At 43.2% G+C, this 21,334-nt stretch overlaps 1 protein-coding gene across 6 annotated transcripts in view; it reads right to left on the reverse strand.

Annotated features, from left to right (window-relative positions):
• Positions 1-21,334, reverse strand: part of crebbpa (CREB binding lysine acetyltransferase a) — a 55,291-nt gene that overhangs the window by 24,419 nt on the left and 9,538 nt on the right. For all 6 annotated transcript variants that reach the window (XM_030423798.1, XM_030423791.1, XM_030423774.1 and 3 more), the window contains exon 2: positions 7,472-8,193. In XM_030423798.1, the coding sequence (XP_030279658.1) occupies positions 7,472-8,193 (722 nt within the window). The remainder of the gene's footprint in view (positions 1-7,471; positions 8,194-21,334) is intronic.

Here is a 21,334-nt window from a genome sequence, read left to right on the forward strand (position 1 = left end):
TATGATACTGAGGTAGCTTTACCTTTAATACATATATCCCTGTACTTTTCTAAACTTTGTATGTTTCTGTCAATGCTGCAAATCAATGAGCAGCACTTCTGTATGGTAATATTGTCCAAGTTAACTAATTTCACTTGATCATCTGGTATTTTACTCTACATCTATGGTTTCACAGTTGAATTTCAACCCATATCCCCCACCCTCAACAAGAACCATGACTGCATACATCAAGATGTGAGGCACCAGGGGGATAAAATCCTTGTTAATGCCATGCTTTACACACTGAACAACTTGCTGCGGCTCCCTCATCCACAGACTCTGCAATGCCAGACCAGGCTGTATCCCCTCAGGCTGTTGACACCGCTCCAACAGACCAGATAAAAAAGACCCAGCTGAGACGACCAGACACTGGCAGCCTTTCAACACAGCTGAGCAGGCGGACACACACAGTTGCGCACACACAAATGCACACCCCCTCCGCTTCGCTCCTCTCATTCAGCCCCCCGCTCTCTGACACACTCCACACATCGGCAGGCAGGACAGTTGCCAACTATCATCTCACCGTGCCGCTGCCAGGCCGGACTATTCAGCTGAGCTGCCCTCCTCCCTCTTCCTCATTGCACTCGCCCTCTGTCATTCTAACTGATTAAGTGGTTTACAATACCCATCTTTCCCGGCGTGACTGACAGGGTGAGCAGCCATCCAACAAGCCAGAGAAAGCAAGGGGAGTGTTCATGCGTATACAATAACAAAGGAGCATGGGCCAGGAAGGAGTGACAGCAGTCTCTAACCAACACAAATGACCAGAAAGAGATTTACACCCAGTGATTAAAAGACAACAGAGGAAGCCACACACAAAGACTGCCTGAGTCTAGTGGTTTTTTTCTCTAGAGGTGTTGGTTAAATGATAATCACTGAAGACCTAAGCTAAGCTTTTAACACATACACATGCACACAAACGTTCTGCAAATGCTGACAGTCCTCTCACAGATATTTCTACATCAGCTTTTGATCTTTCTTGTGGTTTAAGCATGTCGACATACTCTGAGAATGGATCTCAACACACATGTACAGCATCTCTCCAAGTCTTTTCTCAGTGGCTCGCAGTCTCTGCATGTGTGTGTTGTGGTTACATATTGCTTTAGTGTCTTGGCTGTGACACACAGCCAGTAAAAGAAACGGCTTCCGACTGATTTCCTGTGAAACCACATTGGTGGCAAGCTTTCATAAAAGCAGCCAATGACACTATCAACACACACACACACACACACACACACACACACACACACACACACACACTTCAGACTCCCAAGACTAATCTTAACAATGACTGAGCAGTTGACAGCAGTGTCAACATTAGCTCTGTGCCAAAAGTGAGAGTAGAGCTGCCAAGTGTGGAGTGCACATTTCATTTCTGAACAATCAGAGCACGGAAAATGAGCTGAGGGCGAGAAAGACTGCAGATGAACCAACAGAGCAACCACCACAGTGTATACATACAGATTCATACAGCAGACATGCAAAAGAAGGAGAAATCTGGAGTGTGGAGGCTTCAATTAAGTCCCTTATCATCATTGATCTCAAAAGCTTTAGTGAAGTCATTTGAGACATGGCATGGATGGAGTTATGGCCAGCAATGGAACATCTCCACTCTCATTAACCTGCCAATTAAGAGGTACATGTGAAGCTAAGCACTATTAATTATCACATAACCATAAAGGCATTTAAAAAATGAGCCACTGTAAGCATGCCATGGAAACGCTCTTGACAAATAAGCGTGAGCATGAATTTGTCAGTTTACCATGTCAATAACCAAAACATCCAGTATAAATTATGCCAGATAAATAAACTCATTTATAGCATATCAAATAACCAAATAATGTGAGACCTAAGATATGTTGTAGACAGATTACACATTAGGCAAAAGTTTGGTTTTGCCTCTGCTTCTAAGACATTGAGCGATTTATTAACAGGCTGGCCACATTGGATGCTTGTGTAGTGTATGGCAGCTGCATTGATGAGCTGCTGCTGCTCACTCGCTAGTTTGTGTTCACAAAGGCAGCCCAGCTCCTGCCTGCACTATCCGTTTTCTTGGAGTTTGCCTTTGATAATTATCCATAAATATGATGTTGTGATTTTCCTTTCGCAGGGAAAAACTGCCCTTTACCCATTGTTGCTATGGCAACGGCAGTGCATGAAGATGCTGCAGCCAGTAGCCCCTCCAAATTATGCTAAATTTTACATTTTTCACCATGATTTTTTTTGGCTTTGTTGCTGAAACACACATTGCCTAGGGCAGAAATACTGTCATCATCATTGGAAAAGCAAAAGGTTGTTTGGGACTAAGGGCAGAAGACTTTCAGACCAGCACAGCCTGCGGCGTCTTTCAAACTAGCAACCTGACCAGCTCGACCACCCCAGGGAGGAAGAGAGTTGGAATAAGAGCGATGCTTACCCGACTTGGTTTAAGGCTGCTCCTGGCTAATGTCCGGTTACAGAAAAAGGAAATGGACAAAATGGGACTCAGACTGGAAAAAAATCTATGCCAAATCAGTCTGACCTGGGATAAGGTGAGGCCGACTAACATTTATACATGGTGCTCACACAGCTAGAGTTGATGAACAGCGTTTCCCAGATGTCAAACCTTTGATATAAAGACGCAAACAACATTATCATCACCATCTTGTCGCTGTTGTGTTGTTAGATTCAAAAGAAGCTCTACCTGTTGATGTATATTTCGATATGAATAAGTATATACTATAACTATATACTGTATTGACCCGGATATAGGACGACCCTGATTATAAGATGACCCCTCTTTTCAAGACTTATCTTCAGAAAAAGACTCCGATAAACAAAATTGACTTTGAGGAAGACGCCATCCACAGGAAAACGCTCTTTTGCGAAAACGCACATGTATTGCATTGTTTTGGCCAACCGTCCACATGGATACTGAAAACGCAGCGCCTGAAAATGCACTTTTTTGAAAACGGGTCTCAGGGTGGAAAAATCCGAAAACGCAGCCCTCCCGTTTTCGTGTGGACAGCGAATTTGCATACTTTCCAAAACCTCTAGCCTCCGACCTCTGAACCCCGCAACGTCTCATAACAACAACAACAACAACAGCGGACTACATGCTTGTGTTCGTGCCGCAGAAGATATTGAGCCTTTCTTGCAACTTACTCGCCGTGTAGTTGAGTGTGAGTTGCAGCAGCAGTTTGACCTCATTAACGGTCCACACAAACGATTCTGGTTTCCTTGCACGAGCCATTTTCGTCTTCTTGTTGTGTTCGGTTTCTCCTTCTACTGTCTGTTACAGCACGCAAGCTTGACAGATAACCCCAGCCACAATGTCAGTGACGTCTCTACAATAAGCTGGCACCCTCTGCCGTTGAGGTCGCTTAGCGACCCCAGACAACTATCAGCATGTGTCAACGGTTAGACCCCGGTTATAAGACGACCCCACTTTTTCACATTATTTTCATCGAAAAACCTTGTCCTTATATTCGGGTCAATACGGTACAACCCTGTGTTGCATAATAACAAATAAATTACCTTGTAGTTTGTACCTTGTGTGTATTCTTTTCATTATTATTATTATTATCATTATTATTAGGGATGTCCCGATCAAGTTTTTTTTTTAACCCCGATCCCGATCCGAGTCCTTTAATATTTAGTATCTGCCGATACCGAGTCCCTGATCCGATACTTGGCATTAACTAATATTTTCCTGGATAATACAGATGCATAAAGAAAATAAAGTGCATCCAAGCTGTTCCTTAATAGGTTTTCTATTTTGTTGAAACAAAGTATATACTTTCATATGGCTCTTTCTTATTCTACATATGCTATTACAACATTGGCCTACCACCTTCCTTGTGTTAGCAGGTGAGTGTGTGATGCTGCACTGTGACAGCAGACCCTCATGTACAGCCAGCTGAAGTGTGTGAGACACAGCCCACGCTTGGTACCTCCATATCATCCACTGCTTAATTCATATTCATTACGTTGTCACATAAAATGACATGAACACGTTGCTTGTCAATTTCACAGCGTTTAGCATCTCCTCGACTGTCTGTTTTACATGCTCTGCTGTATGAGACCCAGCAAACTAGTGCACATACGGCACACTGTAACTCGAAAGTGGAGCAAATGTATTGCAGAGATGGTAGGGCATACAAGGGATTCAAAAACTCCAGATGACGAAGAAAACCCAGATCCTGTACCGATGAGCTGGTTATCCAGAGAGATTAATTTGATGACCCTCTCGCCGTCGCTGAGGATATATCTCTTAACTTTTGAAAGTATCCGCGTCTGTTTGCTGCTTCGGTGTCCTCGCCTGCACTCTCGAGTGAACACGTTGTATTCTTTGAGTGTTTGTTTTGTATATGCCGTATCAACTGAGTAGTATTAAATGCAGCTCCGCGAAACGGCTGTATAGCAGATGCTACATGTCGCCGTTGGACTGCTTTCGCTTTTAAGTTATTAACTTTCGCAAGTTATTTCCACATTGCAGACACTTTATCCACAGGTTTGCCAGAGTAACGCTACGCGTGTGCCTGCGTTCTGCCACAAATTGTGCTCTGATGTAAAAAAAAAATAATGAAAAAATAAGAAATCGGGCTTGGGTCCACGTCAGGGCTTGACGCTAAGCTTTTTTCCAAGTAGCACTGTGCTACCATGCTGAAAAATTTAGTAGCACACAACATTTTTTAGTAGCACAATGAAAATTCAGCAATTTTGGTAAAAACGTCATTTTCAAACAAATAAAGTACTTATTTAGCCTAATCCTAACCCTGTAGACAAATGTTTAATGTTATAACTGGCTCTTTTAAACTGGAAGAATGTCCCTGCTCCAGCAGTCAACATAGTCTGGTCTCCTGACCCGCTTGCAGCTAAGCCACCTCTCTACGGCTGGACTTGGGTCATAGCTCTCCAGTGGAGGCCCCTCGAGGATGATGCGCATCAGGTCCTCTGATGTGGACACGGCCAGGCTGCTTCGTGTGGAGGTCTTAAAGCTTCACAGCTACAGTGCCCCGGCTGCCTCCCAGTGTCCAACATAACATTTTTTTCTTCCTGGCCCGCTTGGCCAGTAGATTCAAGTTTTACTGGCCCCATGTGTAATTATAGTGGCCCAGCCACGAAAAAAATTAAAATAACTGTTTTTCTGGAAAAAAAAAGACTTGTTTATAAACTGAAATTGTTCCCATTTAATTGTTTGGAGAGTCTGTCCCTGCAAAATCAGTATGATCTGGCAGTGATGGCAAAAAGTAATAGGGGTTTGCGTAATAACAAGTATTAACATTTCAAAATTGAAATTACAACATATTTAATATTTTGAGATGTATCATTTCTCTCACTCCTATAATTATGTTATCATTTTTCAGGTGATTGATTTTCTGAAAGCACTGTACAAACAGTATATCTATCTGTTACAGTAATTATCCCAAAGTGGAGGGATCAGTATACCTGGATAATTTTTTAAAGGCACCTATAATAACCACACCCTGACATGTAAATGTGACATCTGTCTTGATTCATTTAATTTAACTTAAAATATGGACAACTGACTGCATAATATATGAATCAGAAACAGAAATGCTTTACAGCAGTTCCCATTCAAAGTCAAGAATATGCATAATAATAATAATAATAATAATAATAATAAACTATATATATGCTTGTCTTGCAAGTCTAATTTATTTTGAAAAAACATCAAGGAAGAAGACGTGACCACTGACACTGCACGTTTTTCTTCTTCGCCTTTTTCACGTGTTGTGCCCAGAAGGATGCCAGAGAATTCACAGAGAAGCTGGAGAGGTTTGTGACATTTTCATCCCGGATTTTTGTGAGGAGGGAATTAAACGCCTGTACCAAATAAACACCTGGTCTGTTAAGTGACTGAAACAAATAAACGCCAGGCTATTATTGGGTATTTTGCGGTAGTTCCCGCATCATCAGTACGAGCTGAACAATAAAATCTAACCCAGCAAGAGAGGCGGGACTTAAGGCAGAACAGCCAATCATCAGCCGGTCAGTCCCAAAGCCGGTGTCATGTTTGAAGCAGCAACAGGAGAAGGAGGGGGAGAGGAGGCAGCTGCAGCGAGCGCAGACACAGAGCGGCCGGAGAAACTGAGCGACTGTAGTGAGGCGTTTGTGCAAAACTGCGGATAAACGGCAGAAAAAATGTGGGTGTTTACTGCTCAGTGCTCACGTAAACAGCAAAACGGTGCATGTACTACAGTTTTGTCGGAGTCGCACTGATGCGACTGAATGTAATTTTCTATTCGCACTGGAAATAATCAACTCGCAAATGCGAGCAAAACAGTCGCACTGTCGAGCCCTGGTCCACGTTCAAAATTGCCGATTCCGATCAGCGGGAAAATGCCCAGATCGGCTCCGATCGCGATCCTACAGATCGGATCGGGACATCCCTAATTATTATGTCTAACATATTCTACAGATACACACATTAAAACTTTGGTGCTGGTATATCGTCTATATGCCTGTCTACAGGTTATTTTCAGGCCTATTTAAAATGAAAAGCACAACGAAATGCCACGCAGACACGCTGCTCACCATTCAGTGTGGCCAGCCTGTAAGTGTTTAGTCACCTACAGCAATTTTATCTCTCAGCACACATGTGCTTTATCCCAGGGACATGGCCCTAAGCCTGTATACCTCCAGCAACAGCCCCACAGTGTGGGTTAACAGCAGTCAACTCCGAAATGTAGGTGGTATGCATGTCGGAAGTCTGCTGGCAATGCGCTCCATTGACAGCAATGTGCCAGAAAAGACTGGACAAGAGGAAGGCAGGCCTCTGTTCATAATAGTTAACAAAAGTTAAGCTTTTGAATATGTTTTTGAGGTAGGCATGCAACATGTTTGTTTTCTGTGGTTTTATTTTATTTATTTATTTTTTTGAGAAGATACAAAACCATGTTTGTACACAATGAAAATACCATGGGGTAGTTTTTAACTTCTGCTGTGTTGCAGCAGTAAAAAAATCAAAAGGCATCTTCGTAGTCATCAGGCCATGGCAGTAAAAAATAATGGCAGATGATTGTGTTCCACTGTTGTGTTCATTCCGCAATAAGAGCATGCAGTTATCAAAAGTACATCCAGGATTGACACAAGGCTCCACTTGAGTTTCGAGTTGAGACAGGTCAACAACATTTTGACTGAGTGACATCTGAGTCTGGATTTGTCAAACATCAAAGGAAGAGTGGGAGACCCGAAAGCACCAACAACACATTATCAAGCTTACTAAATGTGTCTGTCAGGAGTCGGTAACCTTCCAAATGGATCACATTCATGTGTCCAATGTTAAAATGATTTTCACTCACACACCATCCACATTTTATGAATTGCAAGTTAATGATTCTGTGCGATTACTAATCAGAGCCAGAAAGATGTTACATGTGGACTCTGATTCATGCAACAGAGTGTTGATAGAAAGCAGGTGACTCACCTTGTTCATATTGCCTGCTTGCTGGGCTGCACTGAGGGTGGTGTGAGCCCCTATCTGCTGCCCTCCCTGGGTGAGTGTCTCTGCTAACGCGCTCCCTGCTCCTCCTGATCCTGGTGCAGCTCCCTGCATTGCCTGCCCTTGGTACTGCATGCCTGCCACCCCCACTCCCCTTCCTCTCCCAGCTTCAGGTCCAAGACCACCATTCATCACCTGCCCAGGTTTGGGCTGCCCTCCCTGGGCCAGAAGCCCAGCATGGCCTTGGCTATTGTTAATCATGGCTTGGTTGAAGCCTGTCGTGTTCAAGCCCATTGTTGCAGTGTTGCTGTTGTTGCCCTGTCCTGCTACTCCAGTTGGTGTTCCTGCTTTTTGGGCCTGGGGGGACGGGTGGTTGTTGGGAGAGCCCTGGCCAAGGGGGCTCTTTCCTAGGGGTGTGCCCAGCTGAGGCCCCATACCGCCTGGCTGAGGGCTAGCCGAGTTCAGCCCTGGGCCTGTGATACTGGAGGTGCTACTTGCTCGAAGTAGTTCGGAGAGCTGCTTGTGCTTTGCGGCTGCATCCGGTACACCGCCCCCAAGACCGCCCGGGGTGCCACCTGGTCCACCAGCTCCAGGTGGAGCGCCACCATTTGAAGGCATCCCACCCATTAAGCTCAGATCTCCTCCATTAGGGATCAACTCATCTGGGAGGTCATTCTCTAAATCATCCCAGGAAAGTGACCCCAGGTCTAGGAGAAAGGGAAGAGGTAAGAAAAATAAGATTAGTAATGCAATAGTTTCAAGTGTGCATTGACACTATTGGGTGTATTTGTTTAACAATGTGTGTCAGTAAGGAAGATTCGCTCTCCTCAGCCTTTGCGCATCACCAAACTAGCCTGTGCAAGACCTATAGTGTCAAGTATTTGCATTTCTCCATATACACCACAGGCAACACACATGACAGCAGGTGTAAAAACTCACACAAATACCCTCTTTTCATAATTCACTGCTTTTAGAATATTATTGAGCCAACATGCTAACTGATGCTGCAGTACGGCACGGCCCCAGCAGCACAAGACAAGAAACAAGACACAGTGTGATAATAAGAGCATCGCTACTGGCTGACAAACACAGTGTGACAAGAGAGAGAATCCAGCAGCACTCAGGATTCCTGCTGGGCAGTGGAGGAATATTTGTGTCACACCATCCAGAGGTGTGAGCATAATGCAGAGAGCCTAGGGAGCCATGATTTGTTTGAGATGAAGTGAATATGACAGCAAGAAAAGAAGGGAGGTGCGTGTGTGTGTGTCTGGGTGAGAGGTGGATTCATTGGTCTAGGACAGCCCTGACTAATCAATTAGTGGGGTAAAAGTCTTGAATGCACTTGTTAAGTGTTACTGTTTGGGTCTGTGATACTATATTTCTTTAATATCCATTGCACTGCCTCAACCGTTGGGTCCATATCACTGTCCAAGTGGTGTTTTCTGCCCCATATCACTGTGTATGTGTCATACCTGCTTAAATAAATAAGAAGCCTACATTTATTTCAGAGTGCTCCATCAAATAAAGGGGGCAGGGCAGATGCTGAATCTGTCTCAACATTTTGTCTACTTGCAATGCCATTTCATCTGGCAAGTGACTGTGGTGTTGAATCAAAAAATTCACATTTCTGATGCTTCTTTTTAATGTTTCTGTCTATTTCATGTACAAAGCAGTGTTTCCCACACAGGCTTTACTTGTGTGGTCTTCCCTGGTATATTCACACCTGCCCAAGCATGTTTGGCAACCCATGTTAGCATTTCATACTTTTATTTAATCTGTCTGAGATAACAACGCCATCCATGGTCGTTTAACCTCGTACACAATTTGCCCTCACTCTTCCCCTCTCGTGTACTGTCAATCGCAAATGCTTTGCAGACAGTGAGACAGATGCTTTCTAGTGTTACATCCCTCTTGTAATTGATGCGACCTGTAGGCCTACTTATTCTGTTGTTTTGTACAAACTTGTAGGTGCACCTGTTTGTTGCAATGTACGTTAGTTTCAATCAACTATATAATTAACAGGCTGCCTCAACACACAGCTCACCTGCCGTAATGGCAACCAAATCGCAAGGGAAAAAAATCCTCAACCTGAGGGTTGCTTTTTGGGTAATTTCTTTAAAAAAAACATCCTGCTGAGAAAGAAAGCAGATAAGTTGCTGGGAGAAAGGGAAAGGCGAGGCAAGCCAGTCTGTATGCATTAAGGTGGACAATTAAAGTAACACTTTGTATGGTAGGCAAACTCTTACAGCAATTTTGAAATAAAAAAAAAAAAAAAAAATTCTCAGGTCATCAAATACACAAAAAATGTTGAATCTTGCTCCCCATTTTGCTGAATCAGAATGCCACGCCATCTGGTAGGGAACTGTAGTGGCTAATCAAATGTGTGCAAGTGCACATTTTTATTTCATTACCTCATGCTTCTCAATAAGAAGTAAAAAGAATTCTATTAATATAATAAATAAATTTCCAGAGTTGTAAAATCCCATCGAAATTTATGTTCTGGGATCTGACAAGTCTTCAACCTATTGGATCTGGTACTTGACTTCCTGGATTACATTTCATGAATCTCAAATAACTGAAGCCACACGTTTGCAACAATGCAGCCCCTTGGGTAGTTTAATACAGAGGTAACATTGGGTTGGCTAACAAACACAGTCTCACAAAGAGAGTCTAAATAACTTTAGAGGCTAAAATGATCGTCTTAAGTTTAATTCAGTATACCAAGTTCGTCAAATACAATAGGGGGTAGAGTTGTTCATCTTTAATTAGGTTTTCATTAGAGATGCACCGATCAGGATTTTTGGGGCTGATCACCGATCACCGAAAGCAGTATCTGCCGATCCCAATATTGCCGATCACCAATCACAGCGTCAAATCCATAAATTCTCCTATATTGTTGTCTTGTGTAACTTTAATATATTTAATTAATGATTCTTCTTACACAACATTGACATTGTATTATTAAGTATAAAAATTAGGAGATGAGAAAGTATCATGAATTGACCACCGTTTTATTGCAGGCTGAGGCAATGTGCAATATTTCACACTCTAGAGCAGCGGTCCTCAATAGGCGGCCCCCGGGCCGCATCCGGCCCGCCGGCCTCCTGTTTGTGGCCCCCGAACTATTATTCCTTCACTATGTGTTTTGGTTGGGTCAGCACATGTATACCGGGACTTGTCTCCATGCAAACGATACACAGACAGAGCGCAACTTTTAACTTTCACTTTCGTTTTCGGAGCAATTCGCGTATTCACATTTTGCTGGTGGTAAGAGATTGAATATGGCGTGTTTCAAAGGAAACTGTTATGACAAAGTGGACAGTGATAATTGGCAACTTGCAGAAATAGGATCTTCAAAGTTGCATTTATTCTGCCTCCAACCGGGACAATCGCCACGTATCTGACAGTGCAGCGGTTTTAAATCCTTCGTCTTACTTTACCACCTTGCGCAGTTTGACAAGTTTTAGCTAGCGACCTCATATATATTCAACACTGCAAAGAGTGTAACGGACGGGGAGTTTCTCCCGGCAAACACCCTTTCACTCACGGTGCCAAAATTTGTATCATCCTTGTTAAAACACCATTTAATCACAGAACAAATGACGTGAAATAACCCACAACCATCTTACATATCTTATTCACAAACACATTCACAACCATAATTACACCAACAACAACAGAATACCCAAGAGCCATTGCGCCACAGTCCACAAGTGGCGTTACAATATGCCAGGAGAAGCTGTGATGAAGATTTCCAGTTTGAAACGGCATTATGAGACGAAGCACAGGAATTTTGAAGAGACATTTCCTCAAAATTCAGAGATAAGCTAAACACAAATAAATGCACTGAAATCGTCATATCAAACTGCAAGCAGGATTCTTGTCACATCTATGTCACAATGAAATAAAATAATGCATGACTGAAGTGATGGACACAATGTTTGAAGGCAAACAAAAAGAGGAAATATTCAACTACGTATTTTAATTTATGTTAAAATGGAAATTACATTTTATTTTAGTTCGTATTTTGTTGTTTAGAATGAAAAGGACATTTTGTTTTGAATATTACAGTATTATTGCATGTGGCCTGACCGACCTCAATACATGGACCTTTGAGTCATTCAAAAAAATCTTTGTGGCCCTTTAAGATTTGTATTTGAGTACCCCTGCTCTAGAGACTCTCTTAGAGACAACTTGGACTCAGCTTACATAGAGTAACTGTAGCTTACTAGTGGGAATTTCGTCATTTTAGGGGCAAGTCCATTTGGCCTTCACTTTTTTTTTCAGGGGCACCAAGGCCACTGAGTAAAATGTGTTGATTTACCTTTCAGACTGATAACATCCCAATTTATAATAAGACATGGATTATGTATTAAAACATTTTTTAATACCAAAATCAAGTTAAAGTTAGATTAGAAAGTCGTTTTTGTTAAGTATGGGTAGGGTGAGGTGAGTTTTGTGACACCACACTGAATATTAGTGTTATTGAATATTTATCCCAATAGAAATTCCCCCAAATTATGGCAAAGCAAATTTTTTCCAAACAAAAAAATTGTAGAAAAACCAGCAGGAGACCACTGATGTGTGGAGTGATTTTGGTGACACCACACTCTAAATAATAGTGACGTTACTGAATATTTTTTGTAGTTTCTCTTTTCGGTGTTGCACTTTGTAGACGGTCCCTGCGCCCTCGTCTCACAGACGGCTGACCATAGAGAGCAGAGATAACGTCCAGACGCTCGTTTTGATGAAAATACGGTTGTAGCTCGTTGTCTTCCTTACTACGGTAGGAACGAGCCGTCGTTTGTGTTTTAACAAGGTTTCACTTATGAGTTATTGATCCGGGAAGTTCGAATCTGTGAATATTTTTCCAACTTTACCGGACTAAATCCTACCACATACGTCAGTTACGTATCATGTCAAAACTGGCTGCGCTCGCTCGCTGTGCTGTAAGTTTCGTTCTTCTGTTTTGAGACGCTGCTGCTGTTTGAGAGGCTTTCATGTGAGATCATCGTGATGATGAGACTCCACCTGCGCGAACCGCGGACTCATTGAAGTTACTGTGAGTGACTACTGTGCACTTGGGTGGCTGTAATTAAAGGCAAGCCCGCTACGCTGACCGGGCCAGGGGCAGAGGCCACTGTAGCCTACGATTAGTTTTTTTTTTCACGCTGCATCAAGGCCAGTGCACTGTCTCTATATTGAAATGTCATCTAATTGGCCTGATTTAATCTATTTTGAGAACTCCGATCAAAACCGATAGGGGCATTATTGGCCGATTGCAATCGGTTGCCGATCGATCGGTGCATCTCTAGATTTCATGTCAAGCAGCACAATCTTATTTTTGAGATAAATGCTGAATGAGTAAAGAGTAGAAGCCACATTATGCAAGTGGCTGTAAGCACCATGGCTCGCAACAATTCTCTGCAGCTCCACTGCTGAAGGCACTGAGAGCTGAGGAATGTGCCCATGAAACATCCAAATCAAATCAATCTCATCAGTTATTAACATATGATGAACAGGGTTTAATGAAACCAGGGTCTCTGCAGGTTTGAACAAGTCAAATTTAAGACTTTTGAAGACCTTTTTAAGACCATTTTGAACTAAATTTAAGACCTACACGAAGTACGAAAAAGTAAGGAAAAATGCGGTCCCAGAATTGCTTTAAACAAATAACCATATTTATTGCCATTCACAGAGCAGCTCAAACCATGAAGACTGGAGTGAATGCGTGTGTGTCAGGGTTATCATAGTTTTAACATTTTCATTAGTTTTTATTTCAATTTAGTTTTTCAGTTTGTTTTTTCATTTTAGTTTAGTTTCAATTAGTTTAACAAGTGATCTAAGTAGTTTAAGTATAGTTTTTATCAAGGAATTTAATTTGAGTTAACTATAATAACCCTGGTGTGTGCACGCACACACTGACACACACACAGTGTTCAATATCGAAAGCACCTCCGCTTTCAACGTCGGAGTTGGGCCAAAGATGGTTTAAATGTCGCTTGACTGTTAGGTGGCAGAGGCAGTGCAGAGTTCGGGTTGAGCAGAACTGGATGAAATTGGACCGGGAACTGGTGACAAAGGCGTACTTAAGTGTGTGATTACGTGACTTCGCTGGAGACTTTTAGAAGCTAACTGGTGTTTTTTCAGCGCTTTCACACCGAGTGTGCCCAATTTGAGGGTCATCTGGCAGATTCCGCTGTCTAAGGTGTTCCGGAACTGGCGAAGTGTGTGGCGATAAATTCCGACCGCGCTGTCGGCAAAATACCACTTACGTTCCTGGATACTTCAGACAGAAGAACACACGGAGATGACTGTGAATCTCACCAACACCTTTCCCTCCACAAAAAAAAAAAAAAAAAAGGCGATGAGGGAAGCGGTTAATGAACGTACATATTTAAGACACGACTAAATGTAATTTAAGACCCATTTGCAAAATATGAACGTATTTAAGACTTTTTAAGGCCTAAAATTGAGAATGTCAAATTTCAGACTTTTTAAGACTCCGCGGATACCCTGGAAACAGGATGGGAGTGGACTGAACAGAACAGACACAGTGAGGCAGTCACCTCCCATCTGCTGTCTGCTCCTGGATGTCTTCATTGGGATTCAGTCAGAATCCAGCCTTTAATGAGGGCACTTGGCCTACGTACTTCCCTGAGTAAACACAGCCTTCGAGATCTGCTGCGTTAGCCCGCTGTCTGTCCCTGGCATCAGGCAAGCAGGTGCTCCATGTGGAGGAAGCTTGTTTAAGGCTGAAGGGACCATCCGTCTTTCCCTCCCTCGCTCCTCTCAGCCCCTCCCTCTCAAGCCAGCAGCCACATGGATGCTCTCAGTGCAGCAACAGCATTCAATTCAGCCACATGCCCACAGGCTTGGCCCTGCATTCATTTCTGAATGGGGACACACACACACACTCTGTGAAATCTCTCCCCCAGGCTCCTTGGCTGGAGACCAAAAATGCAAAGCAATGTTTTGGTTAGGTAGTACCACATGCAGTCAGGAGAGCCCCAACCATGGGAGTAGGGGGAGGGGAGACAGATTTTAAGTATTACTCTTCTCTTTTTGCAGCCATTTTCTTCGATTTGCATGGCCTCCATTTGTTTCTTATTACTTCCTTCATATGATTTGAACCAAATTTCCTTAACTGACCTATTGCCACACTTTTCTATACAGTTTTCTGTTTTAACCCCTGTGGTTCCTGTTCGAGTTGGTGGCTATAAATAACTGCAAAAGCAGCCCCAACAGTATTCCAGACTTGGGTTGCCTGTCATCTTGCCCTAGGGCTGAGCTTCTGGCCTTAGAAGGGACAGGTGCAGCCTGGGTGCCTGGCCTTTCACTTGCTATTAAGTGTCAAAGCAGTGTTGGGATGATACCCTATCCTCTACTTTTTAACTGTTTTAAACGTAACTGTTAATTATGATCACAGACTCAAAGAATAAGTCAATGTAACTTGTATAATACAATATCTGACTTCAGGGCCAAGCATTTTACACAAATCAGGCATCAGTGACTCATGCAGCACTTGATATTGCATCCATAGATAATTGTGCTCTGCAGCATGCAAACCACAACAGCTTTGTTCACAGTTTAAGTTCCAACCATATGAGATGAAATTTGAATCAGCTGAGTTTAGAGCTCAGTAGTAACTTGGTGACTATTTTTAATTGGATATTCTATAAGGCCCGCGGACACATCAGCACAATTCACAAGAGAACGAGGGAGGTCAATGCTGCTCATCAAAACACAGATCACACATGCTTGAATGACTCAAATCTATACCAATACATACAAGACTTCTTAGTCGGGCATGGGCTTTATGGACTAGACTACAACTTTTTTTGAAGCAGTTATAATTTTTATCTTTTTAGTTCACTTGTGTGGATGACTATAAAGTGGTTGACTTGGTAAGATTGCATGAAATGGACTTGTGAATCATGTAAAAAATGTGTCAGTGAGTGTCGCCGTTGAAGGTGCATAAGTAACAACTGGCCACCTGCCCCTGGGAGGAGTGCCAGGCTCTCAAACCATTTTCCATAGAGTGCAATTATATCGTCACTGTCGCCCAAAACAGTGGATACATTTTTTGAGCGTCACAGCCTCTGTATAATGATCGTGTCATGTTCATAATTTAATCCATTTGGTCCAAAATTATTGAAAAGACTAGAAGAGCCGCACGATTAAATTATTTTATCCCCATTCAAGTTAGCTGGGTGTTAAACCAGAAGTAAACCAGCTCAGTCGGTCAGTCTCTAATGGGCACGCTATGCTCTATGGGCCACACAATGCGGAAGCTATGAGGAAGCGCCTCAGCCGGAAGTCAAGCATTTTTGGCTTCATGCGGCGCCAAGCATCTTTCATAAGAATGAATGGGGGCTTCACCTTGACAGCTGTGTCCAGTAGTAATAGGTCCATTCTGTGGCTACTCGCTGCCACTAGCTAGTTAGCTCAGTTACCCATGAATCTCTTTGCATACAGGGACCTCAGAGTGATGAGAGTGTTGGTGTTAGACTACGGGCTACAGAACCCTGTTAGCTAGCTACACAGTAAGTCGAGTTAGATGCCCTGACCGGGACTTTGACTTAGAGAAAGAAAACAGACACAGCAGCCGACATCTGAAGGGGAAGTGCAAAAGGGGCCAGAGAGGTCACCAACAAAGAAAAGCTGCGTCTCAAGCAATGAATTAAGGATTCATTTAGAACGGACAAGAGTTGGTGATTAGGAATGAATGGGATCCCCAAAGTGAAGAGCCCCATTCACACTGGCTTTTGGGTGCGGCTTTAGTACACCAATTCCCCGCCTCCATCTCAGTGTGAATCTCTCGGAGGCGGCGAGGGGTGAAATTTCGCTCAAAGCAACATTACATGACCATACAAAAGTAACGTACTAACTGTAACTGTCTTTGGCAACTTATGAGGAAAAAAATACCGCAGATATACGTAGACAAGCTTCTGTCCTTGCGCCCGTCCTACCGACTCTTCATCACATTTCTGCCCAAAAAACAGCATCTGTCACCGGCAAAAAACTTTAACTCACCGAGTGTTTTTGGTGAAAATAAATCACGGTCAGCCGTCCAGACCGAGACTTAAGTGAACTTCCCCCCATAAAACAGTCTCCATCCCGCGAGTGAGGGAGTCAGATTGACAGGGGGACACAGGGAAACACCTTGAACGTCATCACCATGACGTGTAACGTCATCACCATGACGTGTAACGTCATGCCTCTTTAGGAGCCGCAGCGCCGGCTTCCTGTGTGAATTCACGGCTGTTCGTCTATAAGGCGGAGATGCTTTGCTCTGTGTGAATCACCATCGTCAGATAATTGCCGAACCGCGGCTGCGGCTTTTATGCGTCTTTTATGCTTCTCCTGTGTGAATGGGGCTAAGAGCACCAGAGGGAGACCATTTTCCACATCCAAGCATTCCCTGCATTTGTTTTTTTGACTGAGAGTTGGCGATCATTAGAACAATGGAAAGATTAACAAAGACAGTTTTGGCAAGTGTTATTTCGTTACTGCCGAGTTTGAATGGAGTGTGTTTTACGATGAATCTACACTGCATTCCAAATTATTTTGCAAATTGGATAGAAGTGTCATAAACATTACATTTTTTGTTTTTCCAATTAAACTCATGAATGGTATTGTGAGTCGGGGCTCTTTGGATCACTAAAATCAATCTCGACACCTCTGATAATTAGTTTGCCAGGTGAGCCCAATTTAAGGAAAACTACCTAAGAAGGACATTTCACATTATTAACCAGGTCACAGTTTTCAAGCAATATGGGAAAGACAAAGGATCTCTCTGCTGCCGAAAAGCATCAAATAGTGCAGTGCTTTGGACAATGTATGAAAACATTCGATTTTTCACAAAACTTGAGCAGGATCATCGTACTGTGAAGAGATTTGTGGCTGATTCCGAGCACAGAAAGGCTCCTGCCGGACAAATGAATCGGATTAAGAAAGCAGCTGCTAAAATGCCATTACAAAGCAGCAAAAAGGTATTTGAAGCTGCCGGTGCCAATAGAGTCCTGCAAACCTTTAAGTGTAGAATCCTCCAGAGGCTTGCAGTTGCGCATAAACCTACTTTTCACCCACCCCTAACCAATGCTTACAAGCAGGAACAGTTGCAGTGGGCCCACAAATACACGAAGACTAATTTTCAAACAGCCTTGTTTACTGACAAGTGCCATGCAACCCTGGATGGTCCAGATGGATTGAGTAGTGGATTGTTAGTGGATGGCCACAATGTCCCAACAAGGCTGTGACGTCAGCTAGGAGGTGGCAGAATCATGTTTTGGGCTGGAATCATGGGGAGAGAGCTGGTAGGCCCCTTTAGGATCCCTGAAGGTGTGAAAATGACCTTGGAAAAGTAAAGAGTTTCTGACTGACAACTTTCTTCCATGTTAACATGTAACTTGGCCTGTTAAGATGTTTTTGATTGAAATAGCTTTTGATTTCAGCAAATATGACCTCCTAATGCTGCAAATTCAACAAATGACCATTTTAAGTTCTTTACAACCTATAAAATGTTTTGAAACAAATAAAATAATTTTGAACAGTGCACTCTGAGTTTTTTATTTTTGAAAAAAATAGTTATATATTATACTGACTGTCATTTACATCGACTATTTAGGAAAATCAGAGAGAAATATCATTTGCATGATCATTCATAATGTGGAATACATGGCAATTAAGTTAATCTTACTTCAATTAAAGAGACACTAGCCCTTTTCACACAGAGATGCGGCATTATCGCTGTTTGTTCACACAGCGCAAAGCAGATGCAGCTCCTAAAGAAGCTCCATCGCCCTGACCTCTGTGGCCATGAAGTCGTTTGAGCGCCATGTGCTGTCCTACCTCAAATACTTAACTAACCCACTCCTGGACCCACTGCAGTTTGCCTACAGAGCCAACAGGTCTGCAGACGATGCCATGGCCCTGCACTACACCCTCCAGCATCTGGACTCCCCAGGAACATATGCCAGGATCCTGTTTGTGGACAGCTCTGCTTTCAACACTATCCTCCCGGCTCTGCTACAGGACAAGATCTCCCAGCACAACGTGCCTGACTCCAACTGCAGATGGATCACAGACTTCCTGTCTGACAGGAAGCAGCACGTGAAGCTGGGGAAACATGTCTCTGAATCCCAGACCATCAGCCCCGAATCCCCCCAAGGCTGTGTTCTTTCTCCCCTGCTCTTCTCCCTGTACACCAATGGTTGCACCTCCAGTCACCAGTCCTTCAAGCTCCTGATGTTCATGCGTGCAAGTTCACACTCATTGGGCTCATCTTGGGCGGGGATGAGTCCGCCTACAGGTGGGAGACTGACTATCTGGCGAACTGGTGCAGCCAGAACAAGCTGGAGCTCAACGCTCTAAAGACAGTGGAGATAGTCGTGGACTTCAGGAAGAAAGCAGCTCCACCCACTTCCGTTATCCTGCGTGGCTCCCCAGTCGATTCTGTGGAGTCCTGCCGCTTCCTTGCCACCATCATCACCCAGGACCTTAAATGTGAGCTGTACATCAGATCCCTCAGCAAAAAAGCTTAACAGATGATGTTCTTCCTGCAGCAGCTGAAGAAGTTCAACCTGCGAAAGACAACGATGGTGCACTTCTACACTGCCATCATCGAGCCCATCCTCACCTCCTCCATCACTGTCTGGTACGCTGCTGCCCCTGCTAAGGAAAAAAATCAGACTGCAGCATATCATACGCTCTGCTGAGAAGGTGATTGGCTGCAACCTTCTATCCCAGGTAGGATTGTGGCCAACCCTCCCATCCCGGTCAGAGACTTTTTGACAATCTCCCCTTTGGCAGGAGACTGCAATCCATCAGGACCAAAACCTCCTGCCACATGAACAGTTTCTTCCATCCTGCAGTTGGGATCCTTAACAAGTCCCGGGACCCCCACCCCCACTGACACTTGCACTCAAACCAACCACTGCCCTTGAATCTTTGCATTACAATAATGTAGAATTTGTACAATTTGCATAACTTTAAACAATCTTTTATTTTTTAAAATCTTTTTGGCACATTCCTGTACAGCTATTCTGTCTTTATTTATCAATCATTTCGCACTCTATGTCTCTGTCTGTTTATATTGTATATATTATAGTCACAGTTTGTTTATTGACTTCAATGTATGCACCTTCTTCATCACAACAAATTCCTTGTTTGTGTAAAATTCCTTCTTGGTAATAACTCTGTTTCTGATCTTCTTTCTGATTGTCAAAGTTATGTTTTTTGCTCTAAACTATAGAATGAAATAATCACCATCAGTAAACTGGATGCTGTCTCACTCTCACTCGCAGGGAGGGTGGCTGTTTTCTGGGGGTAAAGTTCACTGAAGTCTTGGTCGGGAGGGCTGACCATTGCAGTGATTTTTTTTTTTCCAACACAAACACTTGGTGAGTTAAAGTTTTTTGCCAGTGAAAGACGTAGTTAGGACAGGCAGGTGGACGGACGCTTCTCCACATATAACTGCGGTACTTTTTTCCTCATACAAATTGCCAATGACAGTTAGAGTTACCAAGTTACTTTTGTTTGGTCCTGTAACGTTACTTTGTGGGCCATTTCTCTCTATTAGGGACCCGTGTAGTTAACGATGGTCCGATCGACACGCCCCCGATACACAAAGCTGGCTTATCCGTTCACACTGATTCGGTTCTCCATTAATACGGCCCTGATACTACCTCCAGAGGCATATCAGGGCCGGAGCGAAATTTCACCCCTCGCCGCCTCCGAGAGATTCAAACTGAGATGGAGCTGTATAGTTATTAGTTTGTCAGACTACCAATGCTGCGCCTCTGATAACTCCAGATGTGTATCAGTGCTGGAGCGAAATTTCACCCCTCGCTGCCTCTGAGACGTTCACACAGAGGAGGAGGTGGAGAATTGGAGCAGGATCCCCGCATTCAAACGGCAGTGTGAATGGGGCTTCTGGGTACGAAGAGCAGAAGAGTTAAGTGATCACTCAAAGGGTAATTTCACAGCACAGCAAATGCAGCGCAACTTGCACTGTCTTTTCATCAGCGTTTCAACCAGATTCAAAACCGAATCTTGATTGAATGAATAGAAAAAAAAAATTAATTAGTTTTTTGCTCCACTATACTGTGCGCTAAACCATTCACTGTTGTCCTCAGTCCACTGAAAAGAGTATATAAAACATAACTTCGGGGCAGGAAAGATATTCTACAGCCTTTACATTTTAAAAGGTTGACTGGATTAATTCAGGAATTATTTTCAAAGCAGTCTGCGAACAACAAAATAACTCATGTCTCCAGCAGGATAGAGTAGCCTCTCTGCTGCACCATTAATTCTGGAGAAAGCCATTGCTCTCCAAGATGCTGAATGGGTGCAGGGCTCAAACCAAATTATTTTCCAGAACTCAGTGGTGGTTTGAGTTGTTTAAGTTCTGCAGTGTGTGCTGGTCAGCCAAGTGCTGCACTCCCTCAAAGGTGATTTCCACCTTTTTTGGTCTGTCATAATCACTTCATCAACCAACATTTTAAGAAATCACTTTTTCTTAAATTTCCAATGTTTGTGCCCCATGCAGGGACAAGTTAGGCCCTGCAGGCTGCTGGACTTGCACTGGCGTAAAACCTTTTTATCCAACAGACAGGTCTTTGTTTTCACTTTTGTCTAGTACACTTGAGACTCAGTCTGTGATTGAAGAAAATACACTAGGTCTGACAACAGCAAGCAGAGTGTGAGATGTCCTAAATATGTCAAAACATTTCCAATTTAGAAAAAACACATAACCTTTAGACTTTAAACTTTATGCTTTAAATTTTATTAATATCACCACTTGAATAGTCTCAAGTTTTTTAACATCAACAACTTTGGTTCATG

The sequence above is a fragment of the Sparus aurata genome, chromosome 1 (genome assembly GCF_900880675.1).
Source record: "Sparus aurata chromosome 1, fSpaAur1.1, whole genome shotgun sequence".
NCBI lineage: Eukaryota > Metazoa > Chordata > Actinopteri > Spariformes > Sparidae > Sparus > Sparus aurata.